Below are 22,553 nucleotides of genomic sequence, written 5' to 3'. Positions count from 1 at the left end.
ACTTTGAAAATAAGTCTAACATATCTTATATTTTGATAAGCTTCCTGTATGCCTAATAAACTTATTGACTATGACTGTTATAAAGAAAACTTTAAACACAATTATAAGACCCACTCCAAGCAAAGAAATAGAAACCAAATATCAAATCTTTTATATTTTATAATATCTGCTAACTAGTTTGCTAATTACCTAAAATAGTACTATATGTACATCAAGAGAAGCATAATGATCACACATGAGGATATCAAACATATTTACACACAAACACAATCCAACAAAATATACGACTATTCGATTGTTTCTTTTATCAAGCATTCCTCTGTATTTAGCTTTGAAAAGTAACACATCTACAAAAGAAAAGGCACACATATTTAATTTCTAATGCTTTATTATAGATTTTAAAGACACAGATTTATTTTCGTATCATTGGCTTAAAGGAAATAAGTCACACAAGACTAAGCTTTTGCATGTCTGCTAAGGTAAATTATTATATTTTAAATTTGTTATCAATTTATAAATAAACCACATACTGCGCTTATATGAACCAAACCATAGCATAATGTGAGTGCATTTGAAGTGCACAGAGTATTCTCGGTGTTTCCGTAAGAGAAAAGAACATTACTTATTAGAATTAAAAGCCTGGCCTTCAGCTATCCATTAGTCAAAAATAATCAATCATGAATTATTCATTGATTACAAAACAAAATACATTGTTAAAAAGCAAAGGTGACTAAAACAAACATGTATTTCTAGACCTTTCATTTATTATTAAGCATTCTGGAATAACTCGAGGCAAATAATCAAAGACCCGCAACATGGGACGACTGGGCTGCCCAAAAGCAGTGTAGCTTGAGACACAAAACTAAAGCTACCTTCTGAAAGCCTGTGAAACCCACCATCAATGTCACAAATTTGGATTGAGATGGTAAATTTTACAAAAAGCAAGTTAAAATGTCAATATGCCACCTTGATAAGACAAGGTGTAAGGCAACTTGCCAAAAGAGTTATTTCTAGTCAGTGGCTCAAATAGAACTTCAGTCTCCAAACTTTTATTAGGCCAATTTTCATTAAGAGGATGATTTATGAGAGAAAAAAATATGTTAAAAAGCCCAGAGAGAGCGAGTAAAAGTGGAAACTCAAGGGAGCCAATGAATACCATAAATTTTTGAGAACAGAGGGAGGCACTCAGGCCTACAAAGGGAAAGTGAAGAGAAGGATGGTCCAAAGATCAGCCATCCAAGGGCAAGAGCAGGGAATAGGGATACTAAAAGTCGTAGTTGAATGTGAGCCTAGGACTCCGTCTTCTCTTGTATGTAACATATTCTTTTGACATTTTGCTCTATACACACTTGTATAAATTAGAATCTATAAATATGTTCTCTTTGTTAAAATTTAGCCTCAATTGTAATGTCGTTAATAGTTCTCGTTCACATGGATACCAAGTTACCCTTGATCAGAAAACAGAAAATGTGGTGTACTTTAGCAATAACAGACAGAACTGACAAAAGACAGTATAGAATGTATTATAAACATTCTTTAATTGTATTTTTAAACTTTCAGGAAATGAAAAAGTCACTAAGTGAGCTTTTAAGGAGTCAGGTGTGTAATGGTAGCAGTGTAATGATAATTTGATCTAAATTTGAAACCTGCAGATGAATATCTACCATACATGATGATCTTGGGTATTGTCCTTCCAACCTAATCTAAAAAGTGGCAGAGGGAGTTTGGGGAGAATTATCTGAAGCTTAATATTGTCCAAGTTCACTGTTTTAGCTCCAATCATGTGTTTTAATTGAGGAGAATTGATAGGAGTCAGGTTTTAATTTATTTTGTTCATATTTCTCATATTGGAATAAGCCAGACAATATATTTAAACCACTCGATATCTGGACCTATTCTCAATATCTGGGCAATATGAATTAAATCAGATTAAATATAATTACATAGAACAAATGTTAAGAAATCTATTATAAATAAAATATACAGAAATAATAGTGTGTTCTTTGTAAAAATGACAACATTTTTAACAGAAGAACATCCATTTTAAAAAGATACTCTATAAGTACATTTTCAAATGGGTAACCTTATACCTTAGAATTGTTTAGTTTCTAAGCACTAGAACTAAATTGGATCGAGACTGAAAGAGCAAAACTATTCAATATATAAATTGTCAGATGTGGATGATTTTCATTCTGACGACAAAATACATTTCTAAAAAGTGATGGAAAATATTATTCTTGCTGCTTAAATGGCCAATTATATATGGAAATAATAAAAAATGTACTGATGATTTTGCAAAAGCATCAGCATTTCTATTTCAATGTATTGTAGGCTCTGATGCTCTCACAGACCATGTGCCTCAGTCTTCCAATGTAGAATTGCCCCTGGGTAGTGTGGGGACTGGTCTGTTTTAATAATCAGCAACAGAAGTTTTGGCAGTTTTGACTGTCAAAACAGGCAAAATGGCATAATATATGATTTATTAATGGAGTCAGTACCTCTGGTTTACACTGTTCTATTAAATGACATGATAAATGTTTTTAAAAGTTAGCCTAGAATAATAATTGGAACTATTCTGTAATCAGATGTTGAGACTCACATAACATGATGTTAGAGAAAATTATAAACAAATATTTCTTGAGCGGTATGCTTTCTAAAATCTTTTTAAGTCTGCATACGGTGTTCAGGTCCATAATAGCTACTTGGTTAAATTCATTTATTTTATGTATTCATCTACACTGCCTCATTCCTAAAAGGACTTGATGTTGATGGGCTTGATTTAAAAACAAAAACACAAATGCATAAATATATGGGGCACTCTAGCTAGGAGATCCTTTTGTCATTCATTCATGGGTAATACTTTGGCCCCATGGGCATTGATGTAGGTGATGAGAATTTTGGCTCTCTGCTCAATTACATCAATAAGCTTTTCAATTCCTTGTCTACCTCCTTGACTTTCCCAATAAACTTTATCAAGAAACAGAGATTGAAGGAGTTTCTGCCGTAAGTGCTGGCTCTTCAAAACAGAAACTGCAGATTCGGGAAACCTGAAAAGATAAAATGATATTTCATTCTTGGTAATTGCTTGGGAATATTATTCCTTACCCAATTGCCCTTCATTAATCTGGCATAAATTATGCTATCAAATGGTATCTTTGAGAACAAAAACCTTTTTGTCACTGCCAAACTGACACTTCTCTTAATAATAATACCCTGGAAGAATGCGTTTCAAGTGAACTGAATTTTCCATACCATTCAGACCTTGACATACTAACATCTTACGTAAGGTCATTATATGCAATAAGAGAGGCACAGAATTAGAAAGGATTCTATTAGACCAGCAGAAATACTCTCCTCAATCTTAAACTCATTTTGCTCATGGAAACCCCTTTTAATCTGTCAAGTAAAATAGCATCTTCCTAAGTATTAAGGTGAGGTTTTATGCAAGAAAATCTGACAGGCAAAATGATGAGGATTTCAGTAAAATGTTATTCTTCAGTAGAAGTTACACAACTGACTTCAATGAAATAATCCAGAATGTGTGTACTAAAATGAGAAAGGAATCATGAAAAAATGCCCAAGTAAAGAATTTTCTTTGATTCAGATCATACTTCAGGAATTCTGAGGATTTGGGAGAATTTTATTTAACTGGCTATTAAACTGTTTTCAAATAAATTTAGCAAAACCCAAGTTTTAGAGCCATGGCATTCCATAGTGGACATGTCTCTGGAAAACCTGGAGCTATTGTAGAACAGTCCTTGCTGAATTACCTTAAGAAAGTACATCATGCTTGCTCCTCTTCATTGGGAAATTATAAAGCCAAGACTCTAGCATATACATTATCTGAAGAACTTAGCAACATTTCTGGATCAAAAGCATAAGTAATATTTTGCTCAATGCCCGATTTGGCCTCTTCCAGCTTTCATTTAAATATTAATGAAAGCACAGTAAAAATATTGGGGTTTAATAGTGATTTTCAAATAAACTCAGTTGTACCTTTAAAACTATGGCAAGAACACATATGCTGGTTTGAAGGATACACTTTGCCAGAAATGTTAAGCCTTCTAAGCACCTTTCCCAAATGTCAATGGAGCACAGCAAGGATGACACACAGACAGGGTGCAGGAGAATGTGAGGGGCCAGGTGCTCCAGCAGCTCTGATGCTGTGGAAAGACCAGTGGCCACAGAACTGGACGTGCATAACGACTCTGAGTAAGTGTGGAATTAAAGAATGATTATAAGATGCTCTAAGTTCCCTGAAGACATTACTATATAATTTAATGGCTATCGTATTAAGTAGCATTTTTGCTCTATGGAGTATTAACAATCCATGATTTGTAAATTCAACAGCCCTTCAACTAATTTAGCTGTGGCAGAATATATGAGATGAAACTGAAAACCATAGATCTCTTGAGTGACTAATCCTTTACATAAAGGAAAGCAAAAGTATTACCTGTCTGTGCATTATGATGATTAATAGGAATATTCAATGCATAAATCTTGGATTAGCAAAGTCTTCATTTTTGCTTTTCAATGTGTGAATTATACATTCAAAGAAGATTTAACTTCAAACCTATTACTCCTTATAATGCATTTGAAGTTAAACCTTCTTTGAAAGATTAAATGAATGTTCATATTTATATGAATGTATGAAATGGATGGACTATATTCTCCAGGCATTCTTTACTCTAAGTAGGAATTTAGGGATTTAAAGAGATCCCATAATATCAACTCAGTAAGTGATGTCTCAGGAATGTAAATGTTCCTATACATAAAATTTCCTTAGACATTTAAAAGAGAGAATCTGCTACATATTCTGCCTTAAATCCAAAAAGATACATGAGGAATAGGTATCAACAGGGAGAACATGGCAAAAACTCATGAAAATGGACTTACGAAACTCCCATAGGAACAATATTGCTTTTAATGTTAAAGTAAATAAAATCCTCATTACCTAAGTCATGGTGTTTCAAAAGAATGAAATATGCTCCAGAATATTATTAACAAGAGTAATAGTAACAGAGCATGAACACCACAAGTTATTATAGAAAAAATATATTGGACTTGGATTTGGAAGATCTGGGTTCTAACTTCAGTTTTAGACTTGCTCATGTGCTTCCTAGCAGTCACTTAGCTTTGCACAGCTGGTTAACTATTTTACTAATGCACCCTAAGTCTTCAATCTACACCAGTTTCTTCATCAGTCTGGTTTCTGACTAAAGTAGAAAGTATATGGAGTATGGCTCCACTCACTATGAGGCAAAGTTTGAAATCTAGCCACAAGTCCCATAGCTAGGGTTGAATAGCGCACGCTTTATAGCTGGGTCTCTGCCATTACTAAACATCTTAATTTCCTTTATTTCCAAATAGATGTAAGATCAGTAGTGCCATGAGCAACCATTGTGGTCTAACTTCTGCAGTGCCAAACTCCTTCTTTAGTTCCACACTGGTCCTCTGTCTACTCCGCATCCTTTCTGAGCTCTGCCAGATGTCCCTAAATTTTTAAGATCTACCTTGAACTGTTGGTCAACCCTAAATATAGAAATACTTCTTCCTCCCTAACTAGCCTCCCTTTCAGGTGTTAGATACTTTTCCCCATAATCTATGTCTACTGCAAGTATTTCCAATGCTTGAAAATTCTCCTTCCTGAATTAAACAGCCTGCTGTCCTTTGATCCCGTGCCCTGCTCACCAGATTGGCTCTCATTTTCTACTGCATTCATAAAAGTCAATCCAGTTCATTATGAATTTGGACATCCTGACATGTCAATATTTGCACATCTATTAGACCCCCCATGTCCTATCCTGTGCCTAATAATGGAACCTCTGCCACCTGCATATCCCTGCTCTGCCAGTTCCCATTCCAGAGATCCCTGAGTTCTTCCAACCTAACCCACATGAATTTTCATAATGAATTTGAGGCATAATGAATGTGCTTTGTAGGTGGTATGGGCTGGTAATGGAGATGCCATGGCTGCACTCTGGCTTGGTTCCACTTGGGTTTGTTTCCCTTCTCTGGGTCTCCATGCCCAGATTCCACATTCCCAATTACTTTCAAGGGTTAAAGCAATCAGATGTAGAGTGTGAGTTTCCTCAGAATCTTACTACTTATCTAATATAAATTTGATGTCCTGCAGATGTTATTACATCATAAAACTTACTCTTTGATGCCTTCTAACAACTTGAAGTTTAAATTATCTTCACTTCTGTCAAAGAAACCTTTATTGTCTATAAAGACCAAATGCCTTGGGTCATGCTTTCGCTGGACAATGTGTGCCAGAGCTGCAGAATCTTGGTCATTGCATTTTGGCCTCAATCCATTCTGTACACAGGCATCTTCCTTTCGAGGTCTGAATCCACAGCAATTTGTATCTAAACGATTATAAATCTGAAAATTGCAAAGAAAAAAAAAGCTCAAGATGCTGAGTAAAAACAAAACTTTGAAAAGTTAGAAGATTTCCAAAGACGAGTGCTTTCTGAATAGCTGAATTGCCAGAATCTAAGAGGGCCAGGCTCATTTAATTAAAGGCAACTGTCAGAATAAGTCCAAGGTTCACATCCTTCTGACTCAGCCATGGTTATAAGCATTTCCAGCTTCTGCTAATAGCTCCAAAGTCAGATCATCCAAGTTAGGCATCTCCACCCTTAATATTCAAAGTTCCCACTGACATCACACATAGACACATGGCCAACAGAACCTCTGGCTCCATTCATGACAGAAGAGACACCGTTGTACTTTCACATAGCCAGAGGCTATATCTTGTTTTCCCCCTCGGGTTGGTTATGGAAAATCTGAGTTACTTCATTGGCACTAAAAGTTTATTGCATCCCCTAACCTATCTGGATTTAAGTGTTACTGTAATCTAAACTGAAATAGCATAGAATAAATCTATTGAAAAGATGTGAGATTCAGTAATGAAAACTAAAAACACTACCTATATGAAGGCCACAACTAGATTCTGAATAAGAGAGTAAAATGAACAAAATGAGCCTATTGGGGTTTATTATGGGGATTAGGCATATAACCCCATAAAAGATGGTAACAAGATTAATTAGAAAAAAAGAGAATTATAGAATTTTATTTCTTTTGGGCAAGGAAAGAAATAGTATTTATTAATCAGTGTAAAATAAAGCCTGGGCTCAGGAATTAGATAAATTTAAGTCAAATCTTTGCTTTCACACTTGTTAGCTCTGTGACCTTGTGTAGATTCCTTTACATCATTGACTGGCAGTTTAATTACCTGGGTAATGGGAATGATACTCTTTACCTTGCACAGTTGGTAGAAAGATTAATGAAAATATTTGTACACTTTCCATCCCTGACCCAAGCAACTATGAGATACTAAAAAAAGGGAAACTGTTATTACTCATGTTGAGCCACACATACACAGTATATGAGGTGATTTATCTCAAAACAAGCTTCCAAGGCAAAGGGTAATTTATCCATTTTAAATGAAGAAAAAGTGAGCCTCAGAGAGCTTAAGTAACCTACCGTTGGCAGAATATTAGTAAATAGCAAGTTAGGATTTAGACATAGATCTGTTTGTCTCCAAAATTTCATGATTTTTCCCCCAATACATCATGTTGACTGTTTTAAGGCTAGTCAAAGATGTATATACGCACACATTTCAAAAGATGGCCAGACAGAATTTTATTCTTTTTCTTCTTCTCCTGTGTTTTTTCTGTTCCCATGGAGCTTCTACGTTAGGAGGCCAGTTGCTCAGCAAGAGACGCAGAAAAGCAGTGCCAAAATTTCACCTACTTTGAAACAATCATTCATTCATCCAACAAGTGTTTATTGAACATCTTCTACATCCTATCAGCGAGCTGGGCACCAAGGCAAATGTTACCCACAGCCAGCACCTTCCTATCATCACAACTTCCAAAGGAAAATGAAGTGGCCGTTTAATTTTGCCTTACTAAACCACAGCAAACTTCAAGAACTGGGCAAATGGCCTTCCTCCCCGTTTGCTGCATGTCAGTGAACTCTGTCTCCAATTGCACACTTTGAGATCAAGGACTTTAAGAGAAGTTAGCATAAGCCAGTTTTCTATGACGTTTTTGTAAAGCCGGTCACTTGGGGCAGGCATGGTGAATACACATCCAAGTATTTGCACAGCTCAGAGATCACGCTGTTGGTCTAGAAACAATCAGCAGCTAAGGAGGGCTCTGTCAGGACTACTTCCAGGCACTTGGTGCCTGCAGCCATAATTCAAACCCATGGTTTATCCTAAAGGCCACATAAGCTGACTCCAAGGACCAGTGGGTTACCACTGCTTGTCAATGTGCATGTGTTTGATGTAAGCATGGAAGTTTTCCCAAAGGTGAGCAAGGGTAACCCAAGCAAACCTCCATAAATTGGAAGAGCATATGAAATGAAAAAAACATAAATTAGAAACTATTAGAAAAATGTATTGAGCCCTTTCTCCTCAAACAATGTCATTCATTTTATACAGTACCTTCTCTGCCTTTGAATATAAGAAAAATCAAGTGATATAAAAGAGACTGCTTCTGATTGCCAATTATTTAAGGTCAGAAAAAATATGAAAAATAACTTTTCTAAAAGTTCCTTCTCATCTAATCTCCCTTTTTATATACATTAGCTAATAATCGTCAAATAATCTCTATACCACCATTTTTCCACCATCATCATATCTTTATATCCAGATATATGAACATTTACATATGGGAAAAACTAAATCTTGTTTAATTTTGACTACAACATCGAGATCTATTATATTGGACATATGTGTTTAGAATTTAATCCTTAAGGACAAATCTACCAACCATTTCTTAAATACTGCTCCTGACCCTCTAAGTTCTTCCTTCATTGTTGATTCATAGTAGTAGGGACAGGATTAAGGCATATAGCTACATTTGTATTGTTTCTACAGCAAAGCCATGAATATAAAATATATGAATTTTAAATAACAAGTTCATTAGAGTTTAGGTCCTTTCAGTGCTTCTGTAAATATTATATTTTTCTATTTTTAAACTACATGAAAGCATTAAAAGTTAGAGGTGGAAAAGATCGATTTAGGTCATCTTTTTATTGCCTTACCAACATTAAATTATTTCCTACGGTGTATTTTTAAAACACTTCATGTGATCTAATTTTGAGTCACTCAGTAGTCTGATTATTTTACCACTTCCCTGACAGACTGTTGTGCCATTCAAGTCTACCAAACATTATTATTGAAAATGGGTGCGTGTGTTCAGCTCAACCTCTCTTTAGAAAATTTTACTATTCATTTTATTCAGATCTCTGCATGTATTTGGTTGGCATATTAACACATGTTGGGTATATGTGTGTGTGTGTGTGTGTGTGTGTGTGTGTGTGTGTGTACCTACCGATGAAAAATCAGCTTGTAAGGTCTCAAGTAACCTAAATAACCTGGGTTTTATCTTATTTTCCTTATCTTCCAACTATAGTAAATTATGTCTTTATATTATTGCCCTTGTCTAGCAAGGGCTTGTGTACCTCTTAATTCATGCTCTCTAGCTCTTCTTAGAGTTTTGTTTATAGCCCTCCTTTTGAATTCACATTCAATATACCAAAAATAATTTGACCACAAAACCATAACCCACGCCCTTAAGTTCAGTGCCATTTTGTTTGGCAGTTAATTTAGTTGTGTATTGAACATATTTCTGCTTACTTTTAAGACAGCTTATCTATTTTTAAAGCCTAATAAAGTATATCCTTCATAGCTATGAATCCATAATATAGTTTAATACGCTTGTTTAGTGCACACATTAAAACAATCACTTCATTTAACTATTGCGTGATTAAGCACTGCAGTTCACATCTACACGTCTATATGTTTAGGTAATCATCCTACAAAGAAGGCTATATTGGGGATAAATTTTGTCAGTGAAGCAATTGTGAATGCTCATCATTATTGCAGCTTGTTCAAGTTCACATCTTGTCATTCTTTAAAACAAGGAAAATCTTTTGGAAAACTGGTCTTCTGCATCTTAAGATTACTGCCAACCCCCATTTTCCATAAAATCACTCTTTCCTCCTTTAGGAAAATACATCTTTTCTATGTTTACCTAACTAAAATTATACTTCAGAAAAACCCAGGTGTAGCAGCCAATTTTTTTTTGGTCAGTGAGGTATTTTTAGATATATTTCCTTCTTCTGAAGTTTTTTTTTTTTTTGTCCTGAAAAACTTTCATGATATATATTTTTTTTGAGGAAAAGGAAAGATATTTATTAATTTGCTGGCAAATGAAGAGGGTAGTGAGACTAGCATCTCAAAGACTGCCTTCCTCCATGATAACAATTTTTATTATTTTTTTTATTTCAGCATATTATGGGGGTATAAGTGTTAAGGTTATGTATATTGCCCATGCCCCCCTCCTCCCTCAAGTCAGAGCTTCAAGTGTGACCATCTCCCAAACGTTGCACATCTCACTCATTGTGTTTGTATATGCCCATCCCCTCCTCCCCCCTCCCGCCTGCCCAACACCCGATAAATGGCATTGATCCATTAATACCAATTTGCTGGTGAGTACATTGGTGCTTGTTTTTCCATTCTTGAAATACTTCACTTAGTAGAATGGGTTCCAGCTGTAGCCAGGAAAATACAAGAGGTGCTATATCACCATTATTTCTTAAAGCTGAATAGTACTGCATGGTATACATATACCACATTTTATTAATCCACTCATGAATTACCATGGAGTACTATTCTGAAGTTTTGGGTTTTTTTTAATTCCATTTTCCTTTGGTACTGTTAGTTTTGCCCATAGGAAAAAAATATCTTTTGAGTGACTTGGGCTACACTGTGCCCAAACAAGGGTGACTCTGCTCTAATGTCCTAGCTCTCCAAGACCCATTAGAATTATGCAGAATCCCAATAATTGTCCACCGCATGCACACCACCCGCTCCAGCTATGTCTTCAAAATGGGTCTAACAAGCAATTGTGTTAGTTTCTTCATATGTCCTTTTTCATCAAATTATGTGATTAAACAACTAATTTCAGGCAATGCCTGAACAAAGGCAATAAAAACATGTTTTATTTATATATATGATATATCGATATATAAGTTATATATAAATATATATAAATAATACAATGTTGTAATACTAATACTGAAAAACACTAACAGCAGTCATATGTTGAGTTAGTATGTGTTAGGAACTGTATGCTTCATACTTCATGTGTATTATTTCATTTAATATGAAATGTTTATTGAAATATTATTTCAATTAATAATCTTCACAGTAATCTTAAGAGATAGGTGCTCCCAACAGTCCCATTTGACAAATGAGGAAACTGAGGCACAATGGGACTAATTCGCTTCTCCAGGGTCCTTCAGGTCATCAATGACAGAACTCGGGATTCTAACTCACGTATCTATTACTTTAAGATCCATGCTCTTCTCCACCCTGATTATCTTTCTCAGGTTTCATCTCCAAGGCCATACTGCAAAACAGCAAGTGTGTTTGCATAGAATGTTAAATGACAGTGCATTCAATGAATATTAATTTTAAGGGTTGCATCAGAAATAGAAAGAAATTCAGTGTAGGAGTTCAGGGAAAAACTCATGAAGGAGAGGGTATTACAGCTGGGTTTTAAGAGCGAGGCAGGATTAGCTGGAAAACAGGCAAAGGCATGAAGGTAAGAAATCCAAAGACATCTTTAGAGAAACATAGAGTATATTTGACCAGTGCTTCTCCATGTGGGTTATTGTTTTCTAAAAAATAAATAAATGATTATTATTAAAGAAATGAAATTTTAAAAATAAGCAATTCCAGACAAATATTTTGTTAGATTCAGCAGACAAGATTACTCTACCAAATTGCTATCGAATCTTCTAAATGATTATTTGTAATGTTGTATTTGTCTCATCATGGAATGATAGGAAGTGGCATGAGCCCTCAAGTCACACTTTGAGTAGCACACTATGAGTCACTTTGCCTAGAGTAAGGGGACCGTGAAGGCAGGTAGTCAGAGAAAACAGTGAGTAAGAGTATTGTGCCTATAGGAAAAGCTAAAAACTCTGATATGTTATCTGATATACATCATGATCTCATGTAGAGCTGGAAGAAAGGTAGAAGACAAAGGAGTAGGGCATCAGGTGGAAACATTAAAAGAACAAAAACTGAAGGAAAACAAGGCAATGTACTTGGAAGGTGAAGAGATTGTCTAATAAAATGAGGACGTTCTTCCTAACATAGATAGAAAATTCCCATTATCCAAATGTTGTTCTCATTCAATTCTATTAGTTAAATTAGATAAGCCTCTATATTTTTCCACTTCTATCTTCCTAAACCTCTTTAGGGGTCTGTGTGACTGTTTATGCACAGGTGTGTATGTAGGTGTATCTATTTCCAGTTTGGTGAGTCAGTGTCTTAAGATTCTAACCATCTCTTTTCAAACTATTCTTTTACCACTTAAAAACTGCACCTTTAGAAAAAAACTACACTTTTAGAAAGTTTAAATATGCAATAAAATGTAATTCACCCAATGCCTAGCACATAATTGGCACTCAATAAATGTTTATTTTTTAATGAACTCTGCTGAAAATCAGTATTCACTTTGTATTAATATTTGGCTATTTACAAAGCTCCTCCAAAGCACTGCCTTGTATTGGGAAGAGTCCAATAAACAAAATGATGGTAGCATATCAAGACATGTATTTTTTTAAGTATCATACGATGAATAAAGTGCAAAAACCAAAAAAATAAATGGGATGAGGCAAACAATGGAACTGCCTGTGTTTATCATTTGCTTTTACTTAGCTTCTTTGTGTGTGTCTAATTTCATTAAGCCAGGATCATGAATCCTCCTATCTTGTACAGAGTCCACCACACTGCCATGCATGTAATAGGCATTGGACAAATATACCATAAACAAATGTGACAAAAATAACAAAGGGAAATTCTTTTCCACAATTAGCAGTTTCCAGGAAGATTCCTTTCAACCCAAGTTACTTCATTGGATGTCTCATTTGTTTTTAGAAAATGCATGCAGAAAAAAAGTCCCGTTTTCAACAATTATCTTAATTATTTCAAAAAGGCAGAAGACAGTAAGAATTACTAGCATTATCAGCACCACCCCAGACATGGCGAGCTACAAAAACATGCAGGCTTGCGTATTTATCAGATAATACTCTACACTGAAAAATCCTTCCCCATGAATGTGTCTTGATGTAAACCAGTGTATGGGTGCACGTTGTAAATGGAACTGGAGTTGGATGCGAGTGGTCTAATGGTGTGTAAAGGTCACAAGATCGTGGAGAAGAGCAGCACAAATCCCATAGTTCCCACGGTACTTGTTAACGCAGACTCTTAGTTTGGGAGCTATGCAAAGCAAAATCCCACAATGTTCTCCCCACCTGCACCTGTATCACTTGGGAACTCTCACCTCATAAAATAATAGATTTTGTTTTTGCTCTGTGCAGTCATGATAACAGGTGCTTGTTAAATTAGTGAGCAGGCAAACATGACTAGCGGAACAGCTTATGAACAATGAGAAATGTTCAAAATAGTCTGCAATATGTACATCGAACAATGGCCCTAGGCTCTGCCTGCATAAACAGCAATCATCGCTGTATTCCACCTCTACTTTAGAATTCCACATGTTAAAAAAAAATAACTATCAATATATACCAATTCAGGGAAGAACCTCTAGTTTTTTCCCTATTACTAAATCAGAAGTAAAATTACTTAGTACTATTTCTTTGGTATAAATAAAAATATTTTAATGGTATAATATATTTGAATCTACTTCTATAGATGCTATAGATGCAGTGTTTAAAATTCATATACTGCACCTCTGAATAAGTATCCAAAGCCAAACATCACTATGGCACGAAAGACTCTGGAGAGAGTCACTAAGCAAGTGATGATCTATTTTTAGAGAAAGACAATTTATGTTCTATAATTTGCACAAGCAGAGATGCATGAAAATAGTATCTGCCAAAGGCACACCCACCTTCCTGTAAAGATTTAAAAAAGAGTAGCCAGACTAAGAAAAACAATAATTTTTGCATTTTATGAACTTCTAATTAGTATAATAGAATGAATTCATAGTAAGCAACAAATTTAAAATTGGAATAAAATAATCTTATTATAATAAAAATTTTAAAGGGCTTTTCTTCAGTGAAGCGAAACACTATTAGAACTAAAATCATTTAATAGAATTACAAATAAGCTAAAAACTGTGTTCATTATATCTAAAGGAATATTGTCACTGAAAACTGTCCTTTATTTAAATGGCATGTTAATTTTTATTATTTATATAGATTTTCTATCAATTTTATTTATACCTATAATACAGATATTGTTAAAAGAAAATTGGCAAAAATAAGTAAAGATAAATTAAATGACTGTATTAAAACAAAATTCTGGCATGGTTAACAGAACCTAATGTAACAAATCCAAATAGCTATTTAAACACACTATTTTTATAGAAATCAGTTCTCTTTTAAAAAAAGAAATTAATTTTGATGGACTGATTATTTTCTGGTCATTAAAAAAAAATTTTCTTTCATGAATTACATTTTTTTCCAAAAATTCTTTTTACTTGTACATACAGAATTTCCTATTCTAAGATGTATTTGTTTCTATGCTCCTTGGGTTAGTAAATAGCTATAAAATAAAGTCCTTTGTATAACCTAGCTAAAAAATTCCAGAATACTGTTAAAGCACTTTGTATTATAAAGTTTCTAATCATCAAAACAATTCAAAATGGTAGGTATCCATTTTCCCCCCATATTACTAATGGAAAAAAAAAAAATTCAGAGAGTATAGTAACCTGCCTCAGGAGATAAAACGAGTGACTGATGTGGATTTGAAAAGACTTCACCCTGACTTACTACAATGCTGCCCATGATAGAAAAGACAAGGTTCTTGCTTTCATAGCGGTTACAACCCAATGCCTCTAAGTATGACTCACTGTGTATCTTCTATAGCAACCAGCATCATACTTTGTCTAGTACCAGTACTTAATAAACGTGTGTTGAGAAAAAAATGAAAGAATGAATACTGGTTCCACTCAGCACACCCACTGAAACATAATGCAGGTAGCTAACTATTAAAAGGCCTGTTTTTCTCTACCAACTGTCTTGTAAAAAATCTCAAAATCTTAAAATCACAGAATCTTAGAATCACACAAATGTAATAGCTTTGAAGTTACTACTAGTATACAAAGGAAAGGTTTATTTCAGAAAAGTGAACGCAAAACAGTAGCATTCAAACTTCTGATTTCAAGACCCTCTGACACTCTTAAAAATTAGTGAGGACACCCAGGGAGTATTCATGTATGAAAGTTATTCTCTATATCAAATTTAAAGCTGAGAACTTTTTAAAAGATACACATTATATTCATTTAAAAATAACCTATGTTAACATAAATAACATAGTTTGAAGGAGATTGTTATATTTTCCAAAGAAAATGAAAGAAGTAGAATTGTTCTTTCAAGTTAAAATGGTGTTCAATAAAAATAGCAGCTCACAATTCAAACAACTGCGTAAGTGGTTTTCCTCAAGACAAGCATTGCACCATGGGATGCAGTAGATGTTGTTTTATACGTTCTCATTTGCCACACAGGATATTAAAAAGATGTGTACTTACAGGTTGAGATTAAAGAAAACTAATAGTTTTTATTGTTCCATCAAGGACCTTTTAAAGTGAATCTGGCATTTATTCCATATGACTACAGGGGCAGTGAAGACTATAACAACTACCGGTGCAGTTTGGTATCTGCCTTGATTCATGCTATGGTAGCAACATATTCACCCACTACTGCATGTAAAACAGTGACAAAAGCAATAATTTAATAATATTATGAAAATAGTTTTGACCTCATGGATTCCCTGAAAGCACAGGGACAAACCCATTACAAAAACCAGCACCCCAAGCCATCCCATTCAGTTAGACCATACCACAGTAATAATTCTTCAAAGCTCCATATATCTCTTAGTTACATGTGTCCATAAACAACAACATGGTTATGGTTTGGAAGAGCATGAGACCAACAGAATCCTTACCCCATTTTTGCACTGGTTCAATCAGCTCTCACTTAACCCTGTATCCTCTATGACTCTACCTGTTCATTAGCCAATAACAATGAACCACAAATTTTTAAAATAATTACATAAAAATACATATATATATATATATATATATATATATATAGAGAGAGAGAGAGAGAGGGAGGGAGAAAGAGAGAGAAAACCTGATGTATATATGCCTGCCCACTCAGGTATTTCTATGGAAACACTATCATGTTCATTTTATTTCTAAAATTTTTATATTTTCATCTTGGCATAGTTACACAAAAATTTTAGACCTCCTATTTTCCTAGAATATACCAGTCCAGGTTGGTTTCAGATTGTCTATGGTTCAATGGCACAGGGTAGTGAGGAAACCAATGCCACAAGCTAGTTCAAGCAATGTGTTAAACAATCTTTCACTCTCCAATGCAATTAAGTGGGTTTCCTTAAGTCCCTGATCTCTCCAGCCCAACTATGAGTATAACTAACCTTATGATTGAAGCATACTAACTATACACTGATTAATTTCAACACAGCCTAAAAAATTCCCAGCAAGTGTGGAAATAAGCAAAAGAGACATATAATTAAATAATATATACTACCCTTTTGATTAATAATAAAATTAGAATTCACCCAGAAATTCTCCATTGGTTGTCACTTAGCAATATGAAGTTATGAATATAATATATTTAATCAGACATTTCCCCCTTTGTTCCAGACTGACACAAAATCAAAGACCTATGTCAACAAATTTCCTACTCTACATTTTATACAGATGAGGCTTTAGAGCAATTCATGCTGGTAATCTCTGAGAATGGATGCTAGATACCAGATGGAAAGAATATACAAAGTTGTAAAGGCTTTCAAGTTGGAGGCAGACGTCTGAGGAATCTGTGTGCTCTTTAACAGGAGAGATAGACTTTGAGAGATAGGCACTTTCCTTTTCTTCTCTGAAAAAGAAGTGGCCAGTATCCAGAGAAGTACATTCTAGTGGTAGAGGCCAGGCAGCTGGTAAGCTATGCCTCTATAATGAAAATGGGTCAGTGTGGCTAGACCACTCTTTTTCTTTAAAGTTGCTTTCATGAAAAATCAAATAAACAGCTCAAATTCTGTGAAGTGAGAGGACGTGGTCTCTAAAAGTCAAGTCTCCACTAGAGAAATGATGTCAAAGCCCAAAACCCTTTTGATTCATAGGCCATTGCTCTTATATGTACTTTCTCATCCTGTCATATTCTTGTAGAGAATTTTTAGCACCAGAAATATGTTTCATTTAAGGACCATAAAAAGGGAAACTATTTGCTTTTTGAAGTATAGGCCCATGTAATTCTGTTGGTTTCCTAACCTCCCTGAGGTTTTGGGAAGGCCTAGCTTCTCAGGGGGAAGGCAGAATCTGGCAGGTCAGCTTCTGCAGAGGAAGATTTTACAGACTTCCTGGATCAGACTCTCTTTGGAAGGGTGAAATCTAACAGAGTTGCCAAGTGCAAAAGGGATGTGTCCCTTGAATAGCGAAAGAGGAATTGAATATGTGGTTCAAGCTATGCTAACATGAAAAAAAAAAAATAGAACAAATGGTTTATAAAGCAATCTATTTAAATAAAATGCCTATGCTTTTTATATGATGTTGAAATGTCCACAAGCAATAAATAAAGGCTCCATGGCATCTGTCACATTAAGATTCTTGTTCCAAATAGGGAAAATTTCTTGGCTTCTGCCTTATAGCTATATGTTCTTGGGAATAGATTCTCCCTAATATTCACCTCCCACCACACCCTGTTTCTATTTCTGGCATCACAAAACTACAGCTTAGCTAGATCTTGCTCCTCTCTAATTATTAAAATACAGGGGTAGTAATTTGCAGAAAAAAATGCAGATGGTCAATTTCACTTACATTGGAAAGTTTTAAAAAACACAGATATCCACTTATGATGAATAGGCATATATATATATATATATGCAAAATTATTTTTTAAAAGTCTGGAAGGATGCATATTAATTTCATAATAGTGATTACCTCTGGCTAGAAAGTGCAAGAAGGGGACATGAGGAATGGTCAAAGAGACCATCAAATTATTTTTATATCTCTAAAGACCAAAAGCAAATATGCCCAAAAAAATATTGACAGGATAAGTCTAGAAGACAGAAATGTGATATTTGTTATGTTAGTCTTTGAGCTTTGGGATTTTTTTAATGACTCAGTGAAAGTATTAGAGACCTTGAGAAACTGAATCTGAGAATGAAATTTTAACTAGCTTCCCAAATTCTGTGGGCTTAGAATCTTACAGTGAACAAACACATCAGAAGGTATCTCTGCAGTTCCTCTTACTTAATTACAAATGACAAACCCTGTCCCAATCTGACTGAATGGCAGGTCCATGGAAACTGGCCTTACATGATCTTGTGGTTTCTTATAGCAACAACTGCTATTATGAGCAGCTCCATATTGTAGAAAATTCAAAGAAAGTCCTACATGGTCCCTACCTCTAACGGCTTGCAGTATTTAGGGATTCAGGAAATTATAGCTATGTATACCTATAAATACTTATAATAAATTTAAATTCTTATAAATAGGGTGGTTCTAGATGATGATTGTGCTGATCTATTGAGTACTTGATATCTCCCAGGTCCTATGATAAATACTGCACGTGCATTATTTCATGTTTTTCTCACAGCAAATATGCAAGCAAAGTAAAATCATTCGCCCATTAAAAGAATAAAGAAATGAAAGCTTAGAGAGATTCTGAATTCTCCAGTATTAAACAAGCTGGGATTTTGACCCCAAATCTGTTTTACAGAAAAACTATTCTATGTTGTTTCTCTATGAATTTAACACACTAAGAGCTTTTAAAAAAATTATATTAGATGTTCAGAAATAGAGGAAGCTTAGTCTGGTTAAGTTAATCCCAGAAGGTTTTGCAGAGAGGGTATTTGAGCTAAACTTTGAGGATGGGCAGGCTACCTAGTAGATGGGGAAGAGTGGGAGCAGTGTTGCAGTGATGATTAGACCATGAATGAGAGCATGAGTCATGTTCAATTGACAGCAGATAGACCCAACTACAACACACACACACACACACACACCACACACACAGTATGAGGAAATTATAACAGATAAAAATGGAAAAGAAGTTCAGATTATGGTGTTTCCTAAAAGTAATGCTGATTTTTTTCTGGATAAACTGTACCACTGGATAAGCAAAGAGGAGATTAGGAGAAATTTCTCTTTAAAGAAATATTCCAACTGATAAATGAAGAAATAATGATAGAATTCAAATATCATCATTTTTCAATGCCTAGTGAGTAGATGGACCAATGTGACCATCAATAGATGCTAATATCACAAAAAGTAGGGCTAAACCAGATATTACATGTCTCCTGATAAAAGAAGATACCACTATCTATAAAGAAGTCTTCACAAAATAAATAAAATCTAAATATGACCAAGTTTCTAAATTCAACACCAATGTATATGGAATATAGACAACAAAAGAAAAAAATGGCACAACAGAAGTGCAACTAGCAAAATCCAGAGTGTAAACTCTATAAATGATCTGGTTTCTTCAACAAGTAAATTGAAAGAGAAAGAAAACCCATAGGAAACCCATAGAGAGTTTATAGATTGAAAGACACATTAATCAATCGCAAGGTGTAGGTGTTATTTGAATCCTGAGTCAAATAAATAAACTGGAATATACAAATAGCATTTATGAAACAGTTAAAAATTTGACCATGACTGTATATTTGACTGGGATTATCACTAAATTTTCATTTGGGTATAATAGTCATGTGCTTATGTGTTTTATTTTCTAGTGACACACACTGAAATATTTTCTCTTTTTTTTCTTGAGACAGAATCTCGCTCTGTTGCTCTAGAGTGCTGTGGCATCAGCCTAGCTCACAGCCACCTCAAACTCCTGGGCTCAAGCAATCCTGCTGCCTCAGCCTCCTGAGTAGCTGGGACTACAGGCATGTGCCACCATGCCCGGCTAATTTTTTCTATATATTTTTAGTTGCCTAGCTAATTTCTTTCTATGTTTTGTAGAGACAAGGTCTCGCTCTTGCTAAGGCTGGTCTGGAACACCTGATCTTGAGCGATCCTCCCTCTTTGGCCTTAGTGCTAGGATTACAGGCGTGAGCCACCACACCCAACCCCTGAAATATTTACAGATGAAATAATATGATGGCACTGGTTTGCCTCAAATTAATGTGGGCATGGGAAGTAGGTAGGAATGGATATGAAACAAGACTGGTCTTGTTTGAGCTGATAATTATAGAAATTGAGTGAAAAAATACATGGGGGTTCATTATAATAGCCTGTCTACTTTTGTACATGTTTAATATTTTCATAATAATTTTTAATGCACTAAAGCATTTAAAATTTATTTTCCAATCAAGTGGATATCTTCAGAGATTTTTTTTTTCAGGAGGCAAATGATTAAAAGGGAAATAGGAAAGATAAATTCAGCAATGATTGTCACATTAATTGGCAGTTTGGGAAGACTAAAGACCCAGAGATCAATTAGGAGTCTCTTATGGCATCTTGACCTATATTGACAAAAGTCTGATTAAGGTAACAGTAATAGGAACGAAAAGGAGAAAGTGAAGGGAGTAATTCTGAGGAACTGTCAAAGTTTGCTGCTACTTGGATATGAGGCACTAAGCAAAGGAAGATTAAAAGATGTCACAAAAATTTCAAACCTGGCAGATTTTAAAAATAGTAATGTCATGAATAAAAATAGTAAGTCAAGAGAGCAAATCATTAGGGGATGAGGTAACAAATTTGCTTCTAGACATCAAGTTTGAGATGATGAAGTAACACTTGCTATTTAAAGTAAATTATTATTTAGCTACACACACATAGAAATGATATCCTTTGTGCTCTCTCATCAAATGTGACCACTTATTTAAAACTAAAGTGTCATAAATTAAACCTAGCATAATGAAATAACTGAATAAAATAAAATATAAGTCAAATCTCCTTGGGACTAATGTTAAAATAACTCAAATATTTCTTTGATAAAAATTCTTTCTTGGCATGGCTTAGTCATTCATATACATCCATTTCTGTGCAAAAATCTCTGTGTTCCTTATATCATAAGTAGATCTGTATATGTACTTCTTTTACGTCACTTCTTCTGGCTCTACACACCTAAACATATAATGCAATAAACACATAGTAGGTGCCAAATAAATATCAAGTTTTCTGGCTAATTTGCTCACTTATTGCAAGCACTATTCAGAGGAATAAAATTGTAGTGCTGCAAGAAAATTTGGAAAATCTTCTGAAGCTTCTTTAAGTAAGATAATATCATTATGTTATTAAGTAGCATCATTAATTACCTTAAGTAGCATGATCAATACTAAAATAATTTCTTCTAATGATAAACTATGAAAATATGCATAGTAGAATCTAGTTCAGAGTTAGATTCTGGAATTTCATTTATGACAAAGGGCAAACTTAGTTTTGTACAATTAAGGTTCTATTAAAACCACAATACACTTCAGTGCCTAAGGTGTCCATACCTGCAATGTTTGGAGTTTGACATTTTTAACGCCTAAAATGACACACTCCTTATATCCGTTACCTTAGTAAGTGATTCCTTGTAACCAAGTAAACCACTCTGTTTCTCTCCATAAAAAGAAATTGGGAAGATGCCTCCACAAACAGTAAAAAGCAGAAATATATTGTTCTCTAAAGCCTCCGGACCTTGGCAATCTCCTCCCTAAATCCCAGCCAATTCGGCATGCTAACCAATATTTCCAAAAGTAATCCCAGATTTTCTTTGCTACTTGAAGCCAAGACAGTATCCAACTACAACATCCCTCATTGTTCACTAGCAAATAAATAAGAAACGATTTCATTTGCCTGCTTGGACTTACCATGGCTAGAGGGAATTTAGATTGGCAGTATTCTTATTCTGCAAAATAATAAAACCAACCCCAACTATTTGAAATCCCAATGTCTGGGACCCTGCAGCACTCTGCCTTTTCCTGTCAGAGCACCTGCCTGTGAGTTTTTTTTCCCTCACTGGCCTCTGAAAGCTGAAGGCAAGACCCTATAGCATCGAGCAGTAGGGGAACAAGGAGGGGACACTAGGGTGACCCTTGTAATGTATCAAGGGGGCCAAACTTGAAATCTTTCTTTGCCAAGCACATAGAATGTTCCTGCAGAAACAAATATATTTTTGTGAATAATAATAAGTTCCCTCTTGTTTAAATGCTAGTTGATCGTAATTTTTACTTTTACTTTTATCACACCATTTGGTGGTGGGGGGGATTGCACAGGATCGAAAGCAAGAGTAAGGCAAAGATGATCACCTCTTACTCTAATTCATTAGATTTAGGAAGCAATTCTTTAGAAACCAGGTAAGCGTTAGGAGGGGAGAGTGCTTTGAAAAGAGACAATTCTCAGGGGCAAGGCGCACCAATTCATATTGCTGTCGCTTGTTGAATTTGTGACCATAAGTTTATTACTCACAGCCATCTGAGAGAAAACCACCTTCAGGGAACAGGAAGTTTCTGTAACCATCATTTCTCCCACTCAATG

General features: G+C 34.9%; 1 protein-coding gene across 5 annotated transcripts in view; it reads right to left on the bottom strand.

Annotated features, from left to right (window-relative positions):
• Positions 1-272: 272 nt before the first annotated feature.
• The window catches only part of GASK1B (golgi associated kinase 1B), a 46,127-nt gene continuing 23,846 nt past the window's right edge, over positions 273-22,553 (bottom strand). For 4 of the 5 annotated variants that reach the window (XM_012783597.3, XM_012783601.3, XM_012783598.3 and 1 more), the window contains exons 4-5: positions 6,161-6,387; positions 274-3,047 (exon numbers count right to left, since the gene is read on the bottom strand). In XM_012783597.3, the coding sequence (XP_012639051.1) occupies positions 2,840-3,047; positions 6,161-6,387 (435 nt within the window). In that variant the 3' untranslated portion in view covers positions 274-2,839. Of the gene's footprint in view, positions 3,048-6,160; positions 6,388-22,553 lie in introns of all 5 variants that reach the window. The other variant, XM_076010559.1, reaches the window with a different exon arrangement.

This window comes from Microcebus murinus, chromosome 15, assembly GCF_040939455.1.
Source record: "Microcebus murinus isolate Inina chromosome 15, M.murinus_Inina_mat1.0, whole genome shotgun sequence".
Classification (NCBI taxonomy): Eukaryota; Metazoa; Chordata; class Mammalia; order Primates; family Cheirogaleidae; genus Microcebus; species Microcebus murinus.
The sequence above is the reverse complement of the archived record's forward strand: the minus strand, read 5'-3'. Positions and strand labels throughout refer to the sequence as shown.